General features: G+C 41.9%; 2 protein-coding genes across 3 annotated transcripts; both read right to left on the bottom strand.

The window, feature by feature from the left end:
* Positions 1–2,928: 2,928 nt before the first annotated feature.
* Positions 2,929–6,458, bottom strand: LOC134198074 (hemicentin-1-like). The gene is made up of 10 exons (XM_062667411.1): positions 6,138–6,458; positions 5,975–6,026; positions 5,865–5,918; positions 5,713–5,796; positions 4,960–5,229; positions 4,616–4,885; positions 4,300–4,551; positions 3,989–4,234; positions 3,611–3,928; positions 2,929–3,541 (listed from the first exon to the last, which is right to left on the bottom strand). Exons 1-10 carry the CDS (start codon positions 6,456–6,458, stop codon positions 3,159–3,161), a joined length of 2,250 nt encoding a protein of 749 aa, XP_062523395.1. The 3' UTR covers positions 2,929–3,158.
* Positions 6,459–9,841: 3,383 nt separating this feature from the next.
* LOC134195727 (phospholipid-transporting ATPase ABCA1-like) lies at positions 9,842–11,829 on the bottom strand. 2 transcript variants are annotated; one of them, XM_062664809.1, is made up of 8 exons: positions 11,436–11,829; positions 11,271–11,374; positions 11,079–11,209; positions 10,845–10,950; positions 10,630–10,767; positions 10,486–10,503; positions 10,100–10,249; positions 9,842–10,042 (listed from the first exon to the last, which is right to left on the bottom strand). In XM_062664809.1, the coding sequence occupies exons 3-8, from the start codon at positions 11,168–11,170 to the stop codon at positions 10,001–10,003; spliced, it is 546 nt and encodes a 181-aa protein (XP_062520793.1). In that variant the 5' UTR covers positions 11,171–11,209; positions 11,271–11,374; positions 11,436–11,829; the 3' UTR covers positions 9,842–10,000. The 2 variants fall into 2 exon arrangements, with proteins under 2 accessions (XP_062520793.1, XP_062520801.1); XM_062664817.1 differs by lacking the exon at positions 10,486–10,503 and having other exon boundaries at positions 11,436–11,826.
* Between the last annotated feature and the right edge of the window lie 3,760 nt (positions 11,830–15,589).

Below are 15,589 nucleotides of genomic sequence, written 5' to 3'. Positions count from 1 at the left end.
CAACGCGGTAACTATTAAGTTCTTAACAATATTGATAGTTGGTAAATTGTGACCTAATTATTGTGTTACTACATACCCACAGCGGGGTGTCCCTATAATTTTGTCCAAGTCTGTACATACAAACAAACAGACAGACAGACAAACAGACAGACAGACAGACAGACAGACAGAAAGACAGACAAATAGACAGACAGACAGGCAGGCAGGCAGACAAGCAGACAGAAGTTGAATATAAAATATGTTAAAATCATAAACACGCCTCATTATTGTAACACAACGACGGTTGTCTTCAAGTGGCCGTTCATGTTGTTGACAACATTCCACAAAGAACTCATCAGGCAAAAAGATTGGCTATTCTCTTTCCTTGCCTTTTCAAATGCTTCCTCTCCCATGGATACCTATATAAAACAGCAATAGAAGGAAAGCAGCTAGGACTAGCAATGGACATGAACAAACGAACAAGCAGACTCACTGATAAAAACAGACAGTCAGAAGTCTGTCTGTCTGTCTGTCTGTCTGCATTGCTCTCTTTTAAATGTGACATGTTTGTTTGCTTTTAAAATCTAGTAGTAAACTCTCGTAGTTACAGAACTTTATATAGTTACCTTGCTAGCACTTTATTATAGATGTATGTTTGAAATAAATGTTATTTGAAAGACAGACAGACAGACAGACAGACAGACAGACAGACAGACAGACAGACAGACAGACAGACAGACAGACAGAATTGTATGATAGTTTGATGTAAGAAATAAATAACAGACAGACAGACAGACAGACAGACAGATAATTTATTCTCATACAGATTCTACTTGTACGTATGCTGTGATTGTTTAAATACAAATCAGTCCTTGCAAACAAAAAAGTCATTAACTAATGGACTTGACTTTGAATGCCAAAATCAAATAATCTATCTAAATCACCATGATTAAGTGACAGTTTTGAAAGTTTCTAAGGATAACTTTGGCATTGCATCTTTGCAGAATTGTAGAAACTCTTTGTCTCCAATACGACATGAACATGGAAGCATTAAAATTGGCGTCTGGATTTGCTGACTTTTGTGACAAATGCTGCAAAAAATTTTCTGTCTTCGTGCGCCACCTCCCAAAATGATCTATCACAAGAGGAACACATCTTGATACATATCCTCCTGGAAAAAGCTCTTCTGAATATTTTTCATTCCTTGTTCTTCTCTTGTCGCGGCAGCATGACCATTTTCCTTGCTAGCCTTACTAATACTGTACTGACTCCACGGATGAGCCAGGGACACATCAATATCCAAATTCTGTCCAGTATTTGGATCAAACATTGTAATGTCTGGACGGTCGTCAATATTGATGTATTGATGTCTTGCTTCTGTTTGATGGGGAAGGTGAAGGTCTGACAGGCATTCGCTCCACCCATTTAAGACTGAATTGTGAGACCATACAGGTCCACACCATATTTACAGGTTTAAAGATGATATCGGTATTCATCTAAATCATGACCAATATCACACTTTTTAATCCAATTGGTGAAAGGCAGAGACACTCCCAACCTCAGGTAAGACGCTAAAGAAATTCGTTGGTTTTAAAGCGTGCTTAGAAGAAGTGGGGATGACATACATACAAACATACATACATACATACATACATACATACAGACAGACAGACAGACAGACAGACAGACAGACAGGCAGGAAGACAGACAGGCAGATTGCAAAGAAATCTCAGCAGTTGTTTGCTAACAGATATAAATACACGGTATGTCATACACTAGAGTTAGTAATGTTCAGACGAGGCAACCGCCCACAAGCTCGTCATGATGTTTGAATCACTGTATATACGTATATGACATTTCACAATATATTTTGAAGTGTGGCTGTATTAGAGCAGACGATAACACTAGTGTTCTGCCCGAGACATGAGAGGTTTCTTTATGCGTGTCCATTGTCTTAATCAAACCACCAAAAGCAATGCCATTCACTAACGGGTGCAATCTTACTAAATTTCAGAGTGAACGAACGTGCGTGGCAAAGTGTGACCGAATAGAATAAATTATTTTGTACGTGCTGCTGCTGACTGACTGTTTCAAAGCCCTCGATTTAATTAATTAAGCCGTAGTCAACCACACCGTGCAGTTTGGTAACAAAATCGCCTTCGACAAGAAGTACACTTTGTAGCAAAAATTAAGAGCATGCGTCCACGGATGCGCGGGATGTGTCTGAACTCTTTTAAAGAAGACAAATAACATTAAAAATCTAGAATCTAATGGTGCGTTTACACTGACGTCACGCTTACTCAGTAAATTATAAAATAGCGTATGAAGACTTTGCTAGGTAAAGCGAATCAGCGTTCAAGTCAGCATGCTTTCGGTAATGATCGTTTACACTGCAAATTTAACTTAAAAATGTCGACTTATGGAACAGACCATATATACGCGCGACAAAGCGTATACCTCTTCAAGGACTTTGCTGGCAAGTTCACGTTTCTCGCTTCCATTTTTAGTGCACTACCATCACGTGGTAACGTCACATCGCAAAGTACCTAAACCTAATTAAAAAAAGAAAAAAGAGACTTATAGATTAGAGTGAGTGAAGGCAGATTTTAAGTCTACCTAGTTGAAGTGGAAATAAAGTAGACGTCTAGATAAACGCACCCTAATACATTAGCAATCTCTTTGTTACAGGCAAGCATGACTTGGCTGTTTTTGATTAGAGAACATTTAGAAACGAAAAAATATATACAGAAATCGTACTGCACGTAGTCGTAATAACAATCTATCTAGAGACTAGCGTAAACACCGCGGCAGGGTACAGCAGTGGCGTGGCGTAGGAATATCATCCAGGTTGGGGCCAACATGGATGCTATTATTGGAGCTCCTAGTTTTTCCACTTGTACCTTGTTTTCATGATGACTTATATTTATGTAAAGTGACCATAGGCTACTGATTGAGGCAATAGCCTCGTGGTTTTATGCCTATTTATAGTTATAGAGTGCAAAACACAATCTGTTTCTGCTGCTGTTCTGTAATTCCAGTACGCTCTTACAGTGTTACATGTAAACTGTTTAACAAGAGTTCCTCTAATACTACAGCTTGAGAGAAGCAATTTAGCTAACAGTTACAACCCACAGAAATAGTAATAGGCGAACGACTCTATACGGCCATCAAGTCCGCGGTCAGTCTTTAATGCAGACAATGCCGGCGAATTGGCTGGTAGCAGCACTGGTTTGAATTTGATACTCGTCGTTGTTGCCAGAATGCTTGTAAGCATTGGTTGACGCCGAATCACGAAACCTGAAGTAATAACGATTCTTTCCTTCCCACACATAACCGGACCATTTGCACTGTGCGTTATACACGTGGATACCCGACTTGTTAATGTTATTTTTAAATATTTTTCGTCCTTCATCAGTAGATGCCCAGTGATATCCAACAGGACAATCATATATTTTTGATTTATCCCATACGTCTGACAACGAGACTGCGTAACGAACTGATTTGTCGTACGTAGACTGCCTGAATCCTCCACATGAGTCACTTGTCAACATCCAACTCGTATCTACAGAAAAGTTACAAATAGCTAGTTCTCTAGTTGTCTCTATACAAGTAAATAGTTGTATATATATACCTCTATACAAAGAGACAATTCGCGCTGACGTGCTTATAGTTTCTCCGTCATGTTGAGCGCTGCAGTTGTACACACCGATGTCGCATCGGTCTGCTTTAGGAATAACCAGAGTTCCATTCGAGAACACAGATATACTTTTACCATAGGATTCTTCGTCGCATCCAAATTGTTTCTTATGATAACGGTTGATCGACCATTGCGTGTTGACGGGTAAACCGGATGCCGCTGTAGCTGTGCAGTTGATTGCTATTGTTTCAGATGTACTGTTGAAAGTCACATTGTATGGTGGACGTTCCACAAATTGCAACTGAGATATTACTTCAAACATACAAAATTAATGATAACAAATTTTTTTGACTTACAAAAACTTTATGTTACCTATATTGGTTTCTCTAGCATCTTGGCCCAAGCGGTTGACCGCGTTGCAGCGATAAAAGCCAATGGACGATTCGTCCATGTTTCTGATTTGCAGGATTCCCTTTTCCGTGCTTGTCAACCGTTGTGAGCCTCGAGTCCAGTAGACCTCAGGCGCTGGCGGACCGACAGCAGCACACCGCAATTCCAATTCTCCTTGTGATCGAATAGCAACGATAGGCGAAATGTGACTGGTGATACGAGGAGGAGCTGTAGTCAACACAACATTAGTATAAATAACATGGTTCTTGCACGATAGTAAGGAATCAAGTGACCTATAACTGTAAACGGTACTTCGTGTCTCAGTTTCTCTCCCGTCTGTTTGGTTGCAATGCACGCGTATCTTCCGCTGTCATCCAGGGTCGTGTTTTTGATAATGAGAGTGCAACCACTTTGTGTCGTCCTTCCTGCTGGAAGACTGCCGCCAATCTTTTCCCACGTCAATGAATATCCACGGATAGAACAAAGTCGACACTTGAGTAGAGCGTCCGTATTAACAACAGCTTCTCCAGGAAGAGTAGGAATGTCTAACACAAATACGACAATGACGATTACAATCCCTAGACAATTAATACAATTTGATAATCCAACTTTCTACATCTAGTCTGAGAGTAAGAGAGTGAGTCTTCTTTCCAATATCGTTTTGTGCTGTACAGATGTATTGACCTACATCCGATTGCGTCACGTTACGAAGAATGAGAGTTCCGTTCTTCTCTATTTTGCTGGACTTTGGCAAATCATCTACTCGAGACCAAGTAATCGTTGGAATGGGATATCCTGACGTCAAGCAGTCCAACTTGACATCGTCTCTGGGAAATACGGACACAACGTCAGAAGACACTTTAATAAAAGATGGAGGAGCTGCAAGTTAATATTATATATTTTATTAATACAATAATGATGTAATATATGTGTTAGATAAATAGAATTGATACCTTGAACGGCAAGAGTGGCGTATGCTTGCTCTAACCCAAACACGTTTTTAGCTTCACATACATATGAACCTGCATCTTCTGGTTGGATATCAACAATTTTTAGTGCATTGGTGAGCAATACGGAAGCTCGCAATTTAGGAAGCGGCGAGTTATCCAGTCTTCTCCAACTGATTGTAGGATTTGGTGTTCCACTTGCCTCACATTCGAAGACAGCTAAACCGTTTTGTAATACGGTCACACTGAGTGGGGAACGAGTGATGACGGGAGGGTCTACAAGAAACAGAACATGGAGAGCAGAAAATTCTATTTAAAAATTGACAGAATGACAAAAAATGTTAAATCTTTATCCTTTCTCTAAATCTGCTCTGCATTGATTATCTGCTGTTTGTTTTATATATGTTTTCCTTTCTCTCTCTCCCTTCCCTCCCCTCTCTCTATTGTTTACAAGTCCAATCACATAAACAGCAAATATAAGCAGGGAACTAACAGCATACTAAATAAGAGTCATAGTCACACTGAACGCTAAATCTATACTAAGCACAACACTACATTAAAATTTTCTGTATTTGTTTGTGGGTGTGAGTGCTTGCGTGCATGTGTGCGTCTGTGCGTGAGCGAGTGTGTTGTTTGCTTGTTGTTTCTGTATTGGTTTGTTTGTTTGTTTGTTTTTGTTGTTGTTGTTGTGTGTGTATGTGCGCGTCAGTTCGTGCGCTTGTCTTTCATGCAAAGTTAATGTTTAACTTCAATACTTACCAATGCTTGTTCCACGTGGTCCCACGTCACCTGTTTCACCTTTCTCACCTTGCATTCCTTGAAGACCCGTTTCTCCTTTCTTGCCTTATTGATATAGCAGATAGCAATTGCACAAAAGTAAAATTATGCTTCACTCTATGCAGTTGACATACCTTGTGATCCACGCCTTCCTTTCTCACCTTTTGCTCCCACGCTTCCTTTGGGGCCTACAAACATGCAGCATATTCATTTTTGGAAAATGTGTGAAAGCGGTGACAGCTACCTTGAATGCAAATTTTTTGGTTTGATGTACAGTGAGCTCGCAGTGACTTCAGCTGCAGGTACATTATGAAACATACAATAAATTCGACTGGCTTTACGAATTTCCTTTTAATATATAGCACGTCGGTGGCATGCGTCTACACGCAATGTTACTGGTTTTTCACCTGTAGTGAAATCATCTGTTCTAGAAGCTTGTCCATACTCCCTGTATCGTCGACATTTTGACTGACAGCTCGTCTAGCATAGCGGTGCAGCGAGTCATGATCAGGGGCGTGATCGTTTGCATTCTCTTCTACAAAGTCGAACTTCGCAAGTGTAACTTCAATGTTGTTGATGCGAGACTCGAGTCGGTCAATTCTGATTTGATGTAGAGCGAACAAGCAGAAGAATGCCCCGACCAATATCAACGTTGTTGCGCAGCAGGCGTACAAAAGGAAACGATCCTTTCGAGAGACGGTGCACCGGTGCTCGCTGATCTCTCCCATCGTCTGGTTCTGAATGAACTACTGCACAGTGAGCTGAACCCTCTAGTGGTAATATCACGACGGAAGTGCGTGTTGTCGGTGTGAAAGTACGCGACTGCGGTCAACAAGGTCTATGTTTGTGTTCTTACATTTAGGGTCTAATTGCGAGTAAACAATAGATCTCTTTCATAACTTTCTTCAACGAGGCGTGCAGCATGACGTTATCGTTTTTTGGCACTTCGGAAAATGAGAGTCCGAGTAATAGCATCATGCATATTCAGTACATCGTAGCATTCAGATTTCTTGACAGTTTTCAATTCTTTGGACTGTCCGCTTCTCTAACGATTTTTTTGTCGATGCTTTCAAAAGTGTTGATTTATAATTGTACAGCCACCTTTGGGCGTCAGATGATCGATACTAGTATACTGCTAGTAGCATTCGTCCACACACGTATACAAACGCCGCACGCCTACTCCACCGCAATATCTAGTAGGCGGATACTGCATGACTCATAATGAGTACGCAATGAATTAGTATGTTGTGTAAAAGGTCTGTATTGGCATGTTCTCTAACGCAACGTGGTAAGTCAAGATGTTAGCTCCTTCCTTGTTGCATGAGCGTCATCTGTGGTATTCGTTCTAGACTAGTACTGGTCTAGTAATTAATTAACTCAAGGCTCACATGCGCTAAGGTTACAGTAGCACAGGTTGGTCAACTCGATCACTCCATGACTACCCGGATGTGGGTGGGTTAATAGACAGATGTGGGTAGCATTATCTACTCCACATAGATTGTCAGTTACAGTAAATGGTTAGTGAGAAAATAATTACAGTATATATTAGATTGTTGTAGAACTAATAAGAAAGAGAGCAACTGGATAAAAGCCATGAGTTTTAATAACTTTAGCGCTTTTGTGCTTCTGTATTGGACATGGTGTTGTTTGTACTAATCGTATTTATTATACAGTTGACAGCTTCATGAGTTTATTAAGCTATATAAAAATTGAATTTTTTGAATTTTTATTGTCTGTACAATTTTACAATATTTCTAGCTACCACTGCAGAGTAAATATTGTACTGCAATTCAATAGCAAATTTCAGGGTGACCGTCCCACGCTATTTACAGTTTACTACAGACTTGCAGTAAAACTACAACTACATTGCTCTTTCTCAACAAATGTCTCTCTCTCTCTCTCTCTCTCTCACACACACACACACACACACACACACACACACACACACACACACACACACACAAACCAACAAACAAGCATAGAAACAACAAAACACACATACACACATGCAAACACACACACACACACACACACACACACACACACACACACACACACACGCACACACACACGCACGCACACACACACGCACGCACGCACGCACGCACGCACTCGCACGCACACGCAGACTCTCACAAGCACACTAGACCCGTAGCTTAGCTTCAAAACTGGGCGTTGCGTAATACACCAAAATGGACCAATGACGTCACATACATGTTACTCTTAGCCTTTCGAATTGTGAATATTTACTACCTGATTAGCCCATTCTTCGCCTGGGCAACTTATGTTGATTAGCACAATTTCCCGCGTATATATAATTATGGCATCATACAATTTGCTTATAATTATTGGGCGGAGAAAATACAAAATATCGGATAATATGTAGCCATAACAGGCTGTCTAGGTGACCAAGTATTCGCTTGCAACATTTTCGACAGTCCCGATTTAGAAGAAGCTTCGCGATTCATCGACGGGCACATGTGCTGCGCTTCAAGCCGGCCAGCAGCTTTGTCGTCTGTCCTGCTGCAATGTCAACTTTTGCGAACTACAGACGAGCAACAACGTATAGATGCAGGGGACCTGCGAATGACACCATGCAGTTCCTATTTCAAAGTGAGAAAAGGCTGCGTGCTAATTTAAAGGTGGAGTGCAAAATTGCACAGTTTCCGAGCGTATGAGGAACAAATATTTTGTGACGTTACGACCTACAAATGAGTACAAGAAACCAGTCATCGCCACACAAGGGCACTAGTTGCTTTTCGAAGTAGAAAGGTTGCGTGCTGTAGAAGTGAAAAGGAGCTGATAGCAGTTTGCGACCACATGTATTTACGATACGGAACAAACAATCATACGGCTGCGTCCATGCAGCACTTTTCTTTAGAATATGACATAATAGGAGAGCATGAAAATGTCGAGGCGCGTTTTGTGTACTATACGCGCCAGTATATGTATGTATGTATGTATGTATGTATGTATGTATGTATGTATATATATATATATATATATATATATATATATATATATATATATATACATTGATCAAGAAGACCTTCACTGCTGAGCGGGCGGTTCGTCCAAACCCACTGATCCTCCCTAGCCTACGGGCCTGCACACGCATACACACACGCACACACAGCTACTGGTATGGGTGCTGTGGAAGATTAATTAGCTTCTTGACCGCTACAAGTTTTACATTGCATGATCAGTCTTCGTAGGGCTTTTGTCTCTACTAGAACTCTCGTATAGGCTCCTTACTATTCTCTTTTTGATCCAGTAACTAATGAATGTTTGGTCAGGTTTGTCTGGTTTGGTTGCAGTATCTATTAGATCTCTCATCTCGGAAAGAACTGATGACGATTAAGTGACCTCTTTTTCGTCGAATTGTTCTGACTCTACCAGGTTAAGACAATCACGTCTTTCACTTGTCCATACTCTTTACGCCTGTCGCTTAAAATGCCAGCCAGAGGCTCCAGTAAAAGATATGAATATTTTGCTATAATTTTCAAAAGTTGCTTGATGGTCTTTACCATCCTTTCTGCCTATTAGATAGTAATGTTTCATGAAATGTTACCATAGCACCCGAGTCGAAACGGTGAGTGTCACAAAGAGAGTGCTGTCTCTAGATGTTGAAGAGATTTATTGGCCTACCTGTCGAAACGATGAAGGTACTCCAGAATTAAAGTTGGTTTACGGTGTACAAACGTGTGCCAGAATGCTCTCCTGTTGAGACTTTGTCCATTGATAACAGCATCCGAATTGAATGCAAGTAATAGAAGACGAGGTAGGTGTTGTATTGTGTTCTTTCCACAATACATCTGATACTCAGACTATTCATTGCTACATGCTGGCCAAGACTCACTTGCCTTCTACTGGCACGAGAATTTTTCATCAACAAAAGCATAGTTGATAAAGCCTTATGACCATGAATCCTAGATTTTAGACAAGGTCGACAGTCAGAAGAGTCTGACCTCTACAATGCATCCTTAAGTCCACTCTTTACTATTTTAAATGCTTCAGATGCTGATTCAATATCCTTGACTTTACAAGAAAAATACTCGCACGAAATAGGTGTGTTAAGTCATCTCAGAGCTTCCAGAGGACAAGATAATCTCAAACTTCGTCTTCCGTTTACAAACGTTTTCAAAAAAGAGCAAGTAATATCAACAATGAGCTTCACCAAACTGTTCATTGTAATTAAATCAGCATCTAAATTCATGTCCTGTAATATCTTGCAGTTTGACTCTAATACTATCAAGAACTTCAGATCCTATTATGTTATCTCTTCCTCTGATTCTTGCTGCAGCAAATGTACCTGCAATTAAAATTTACGGTGAGCAAAGTTGATATATTTTGTTGAATTTCATCTTACAGATTTAAGATCTTCACTGATTTCTGCAAGAGTTACTTGCTGTTTTCGAGCAGTATAAAAAGCGCCAAATTTAGATCTTAAAGACGTACTCTTTGAAGCTGAAGAAACCCCAGCAAAGCTGCATTGCTGCTTTGCAAAGTGAAGAAACACCTATTTAGAAATTAGAACGTTCACAACCGCTGATGTGTGATCCTCACCCACCCACACGTACTCACACGCACGCACGCACGCACGCATACACACACACACACACACACACACACACACACACACACACACACACACACACACACAAACACGCAGGCAGACAATGATGAACACCCACACACAGACACGCACACGCGCAAGCACACAATAATCCACATTACGGACGCTTGCAGTCATACCTCACTGGGAACGGACGCCTAAGAGCAAGTGCAAACATACGTTATAACAGTGGCCTATACGCTAAAGTTTTTCCATTAGCACGAGGTTCAACGTATATACCGGTATTCTTAAAAGAAAGGACGACAACATGTGAATTGACTTACTCTATCCAACGTAGTCTGTGATACGGAGTACTCCACAATCTGCAGATCTTTCCTGCTACGTTCCAGTTGACTAAAGATGCTTGGTAGTTGAGACAAACTGGAGGGTAACTGGTATTTCAGCATTTTATGATGCTCCTCCTATAAAAATCATCAGAGTAGAAATTGATCAAGGATAAAGTTCTGTCCTTACACCAGAATCGTGTTTGTTTTTCTACCTTCAAATCAGCTCCTGGAAATGATCTACTGAAGTATGTCTTTGTTGGCTCAAGATTAGGGCGAGAACCAGCGACACGAACAGCCACAACGTAACCATCTCCGAATCTAAACGAAAGAACTAAATCAATTCACACAAAATCATTATAAATGTTATCATAATGGATTATTATTCAAACGCAACCGCAAAGAACCCATGCACTTGCGCACGGCTCCATAAGCAGCAAGGCACTTACTTGTTCTGCAGGTGAAGAGAACTTTTCAAGCTTTTCAGTTTCCCATTGACCATGATTCCAATTCGAGTGCAAATTGCTTCACACTCTTCCATACTGCAGAAACGTTATAACAAAGCTGATTGCTAAGTCGACTACAGCAGCAAAGGTGAGATGAAGCCTTAAACGACGTTAGCAAAACACAAAGTTTTTGACCTGTGTGATGACAGAACGATCGATCGTCCGTCCTGAACTAGACTGTTGATTACAGACCACAAGAAACGTCTGGACTTTGGGTTCATTCCAGTGGTTGGTTTATTCTATACATATAAACAATTTATTTTCATTTAACAATTTAGGATTGAAAGTTTGCTACTTTACCATGAACACAACAGCAGGTTGTCCAATGAGTGCAATTGCTGCAGTCAACTTTCTCTTGTTGCCTCCATTGTATTTACGAGCACGCACATCAGCATACCGTGACAGAGCCAGCTTGTGAATGCACCATTCAACAACCTAACGAACATCGCTTGAAAAATGCCATAAAATAAATTATGCTATACTAGCCAGCTTGGTTTCTCTGGCAAGACGTTTACGGCAATCGCTAATTCTATGACCGTTCTTATGACAGTAGTGACAGGTGCCACAGAAGGTGGTGCTTTGGAACACTAAACTAGAGATACAACAGAAGACGAAACTGTGTTCAAAAAACCAGACGGTGACCGAATAGCGGCAGATTGCAAAAACTTTAGAACTTCTCCCTGTTGGTTAAGAAGTTGCGTTTGCTGATTTAATCATCTGTTGTAAAAGCGGGTCTGACTGACCACTGGACGTGGGCGACGCTTTCGGTTTGTGTCAGGTGACCCATCGGCAAAGAACGTTGAAGCTGGGCGTATTGTGACTTCGAGTGGTGATGAACAAAACAATCGTTGTTGTCACTAGCCATGCTTTGTTCTCGATCTCTCTTCCAGATAGATTCTGTTTTTTCTGCACTACGCACTGCTTCAGACAAAGTACTCGATTGGTCGCGTTCTAGCTCGATTTGAAACTCCGGACGGATACCTTCTTGAAACAACGTAACAATAGTCAGCTCTGGTAAGATACCATCCAACTGATCAGAGTTTCTGCCATACAGTTTCAGATCATCCATGTAAAGTAGATGACTGATGAGCTGACGTTTGGCAGTCTAACCATGCCCAGTGGTCATCCAGTAGCTGTAACCGGTTTTGTTCAGCTCCTTGCTCAGAGGATTGAGAGCCATACAGAAGAGAAGTGGAGAAAGTGAGTCACCTTGAAAAATACCCCTCCTGATCTGCAAAAACCTTGTCTTGATCGTACTATTCCCGCAAGAAAGCACCATCGATGTCCTCCAACTCTTCATCACACGTGACAGGAACCCGCACGAGACTGGACTGATCTTATGCAGCTGAAGGCATTGAAGCAAGCAACTGTGTGGCACGCTGTCATAGGCATTCTGGTAGCCCACCCAAGCCATACTCAAGTGCTTGTGACTGGTCTTACAGTCTTCGGCACGCAGCTTGTTAATCAACAGCTGATCCTTTGCACCAAAAGATTCCTGTCGACAACCCTTCTGCTCCGGAGCCATGAGGTTTCTCTGATCCAAATGCCTGCAATCCTCTGCCTGATGACTGAGGTTAGGGTCTTATAGAAGACAAACAGACAGACACGTGATAGGTCGGTAATTTTTGACCTGGTCAGTCTTGTCATTCTTAGGAATCAGAGTGGTTATTCCTTGAGACAACCAATCCGGTACAGAGTCTGGATTCTAAACCAGCAGGTTGTAGTTACGAGTCAGATCAGTGTGAAGACACGTGATACGCTTGACCCAGAAACCATAAACCTTGTCTGGACCAGGAGACTTCCAGTTTCCCATACTTTTGAGACACGATGTGACCTCATTGTCTGAGATATTTAACCACTGCTGCTCATCTTTCCGGTGCGTCTCGCCATCGGTTTGACGTCTCAGCCAGAAGGCAGACTCATTGAGATGTACCTCAGTTTCTAGGATACCATCCCAATACTGTTCGATCTCAGACTCGGATAGCGGGGAAGTGATCTGAATAGTCTGCTTACCCAGCTCTCCGTAAAACCGTCCAGCATCTCGTTAAACAAACCATTCTGGCAAAGTCTCTTACGATTCTTCTCCAGCCTCCTGGTCCGCTCGACCTTGGACTTACGTTCCATTTTCAATCAATTGATGGAGACCTCACAACTCTCCGAACAGAAAATGCCCAACCGATGCCGAAGAAGTCGGAGTTCATGTAACATACGAATGCCCGATGAACCCTTTCTCACCTCCAGCAACAGTGAGATCGCACGTCGAAGTGTGAGAATATCCATATCCAGCCATCGTCTCCATGTCGGTGTTTGAGAATTGCTTGACTTTGTCGTCTTTAAGCTCCGCCTTTGGACACTAGCGAAGCAGCAGAGAATACCAGGTACCTGATTTTACTCATATCTGGTTCATCCTTCAACGAACTGATGATCGCGTTAAGTTCACCAATAAGCTTCAGGGTTCCACTGTTCACAAAGATCCTTGGAAGGCGTTGTCTCTCACAGACAGGAATTTGCCTGACTTTCTGCAACTCCTCAAGAAACTCTCGAAGAAGTACAGGGTCCACAGCAGCATCACTATCAAGTGAAAAACCATCCTCCGTTTGGCAGCAGTCTGGACTGAGTAGCAGTCTGGACTGAGTTGAGATGTAGAAGTTTCCATTCTATCTAGCCGAGAAGCTATACTAGGATGTGTAGTCATCAGATCAGAGATCACAGAGTCACAAGGGGATGGTGATTCCCTGACAGCACTGCACTGAACTGAATCCAAAGTGTCATCTACGGATAGGATATCACCACTATCTCTTGTAGATGAGCAGTCCTTAAAGAGAACAGTGACTAACTGAACAAGGGAGCCATCTTCCAAGTGATTAGCAAACTCATGAGCCTCTTGCATCATTGACACGACAGGTTTCCCACCACGTGCAGCAGGCGCCATCCTGACTGAAGCCATGCAAGGTGACACATTGTCAAGCAAAGGCGTGACAACTGAACTATCAGCTGATAGAGCAGAAAGCACATCCAACGCCGACATCTGCACACCAGTACAAACATCAGTCGTAACAGATAACAAATCTGAGACGGGCTTTCCATCCTGTGCGGCCTTCCGTTTAATCTCCTCCGACTCTGATTCAGTCAGACTTCCAGAAGTTAGGCGATATCGCTTCTGGTCTGCCAAACGCTGCTCAGAGACGTCATTCAGAGAAGGATCTCGTTCACACTACAGCTGATGCATGGGTTTTCTGAAAGCAGAGAACTTGCATGACAACAGGACGTGGTAATAACAAAACATCACTTCCCTATTCATTTTTCGCGTCCATTTCCGTCGTCTTGTTGCATTGCCGTTACTGTTAGCCGAAATACAAGATTCGCTAGGAACGGTGGGCATCACAGTAGTCTCTTCAGCGGAATTGTAAGCCAAATTCAAATCAGACGCCGCACGAGAGATGGTTCGACCAGTCGCCCTACGCCCAGATCTATTCCTGGTCTTCCGAACAGCTCCTGTGATTCCAGATGCCGACTTTTCAAGCCCTGTCCTGGTTTTCCGACAAGAAACGCGCTTCTCAGCTAGCTCTAAGACGAGCGATACAGATAGACGTCCATCTTTCATCAATATCCGGGACAATTATTATTATATTGTGTCGCTATGCCCCACCATAATGAGCAAGTGGGGTCTTTACCCCCATCTGGGCGCCCACCAACCCGGCAGGTGAGCACAGCGGGGTACATGTTTTCGTGTAGTCCATACGGCGATCAATGACTAGCCAATTCTATATAGATTGCAGGCATTACGGTGACCGCGAACTCGTAAACAGCACGCTTAGTGGATATCAACGACCACCAGAAAAGTACTGAACGTCATCGTCAACGGACCGTTCGCCAGACCACAGAAACTCCCTAACGACTGAAACGAGTCATAGTCTCATGGATAAAGCTAGAGAAACATGAGAAAGAAAGACAGACAAGTTTCATACTTTACTATCGTTACTGGGGTTTGAACCCCCAAACCATGGAGTGGTAGCCATTATTATTATTATTATTATTATTGTGTGATTTTGAAGCTGACGTAAACCAGGCGTGGGGTAAACCAAACCGGGCGGGATGCGTTTACCAACCCCGATGCGTTAATTCATGTAAAAGTGGTAATCAAAGACACCGCTCAGTTTGTTGACCGAAAGCGCTGTACACGACAAGAAATGCAAACCTCGCGGTAAAGTACAATGCTTTACAGTTTGTGTTTGAGCGATGTCTAAGAGAACAGAATGATCTAACTTATTTAATTAATTAATGTCAAGGCAATCAAAAACATAACAAAACAATCTATAGTAAGCCAAGTACTTGCCTAGAACCAGAAAAATTATATAGAAACTTATAAAACAAAAAGATTGAACGCTCACCATCTATAGAAAGTGTGCGTATACGTACAAACACCGTAGATTTAGTATATATACTGAGTGCAA

This window comes from Corticium candelabrum, chromosome 1, assembly GCF_963422355.1.
Source record: "Corticium candelabrum chromosome 1, ooCorCand1.1, whole genome shotgun sequence".
In the NCBI taxonomy this organism is placed as follows: domain Eukaryota; kingdom Metazoa; phylum Porifera; class Homoscleromorpha; order Homosclerophorida; family Plakinidae; genus Corticium; species Corticium candelabrum.
Note: the sequence above shows the minus strand (reverse complement) of the source record. Positions and strands in the feature narration are given on the sequence as shown.

What these genes read in the sequence shown, in the direction of transcription:
- LOC134198074 (XM_062667411.1), bottom strand. Translation starts at nt 6,458, where the DNA reads ATGGGAGAGATCAGCGAGCACCGGTGCACCGTCTCTCGAAAGGATCGT. An exon ending in CGCCACTCTTGCCGTTCAAG is followed by an intron (nt 4,886 to 4,959) that starts GTATCAATTCTA and finishes ATTAACTTGCAG; the next exon opens with CTCCTCCATCTTTTATTAAA. An exon ending in TCTCAGACTAGATGTAGAAA is followed by an intron (nt 4,552 to 4,615) that starts GTTGGATTATCA and finishes TATTTGTGTTAG; the next exon opens with ACATTCCTACTCTTCCTGGA.
- LOC134195727 (XM_062664809.1), bottom strand. Translation starts at nt 11,170, where the DNA reads ATGGAAGAGTGTGAAGCAATTTGCACTCGAATTGGAATCATGGTCAAT. An exon ending in TTCCAGGAGCTGATTTGAAG is followed by an intron (nt 10,768 to 10,844) that starts GTAGAAAAACAA and finishes TGATTTTTATAG; the next exon opens with GAGGAGCATCATAAAATGCT. An exon ending in TCAGTGAAGATCTTAAATCT is followed by an intron (nt 10,043 to 10,099) that starts GTAAGATGAAAT and finishes TTTTAATTGCAG; the next exon opens with GTACATTTGCTGCAGCAAGA.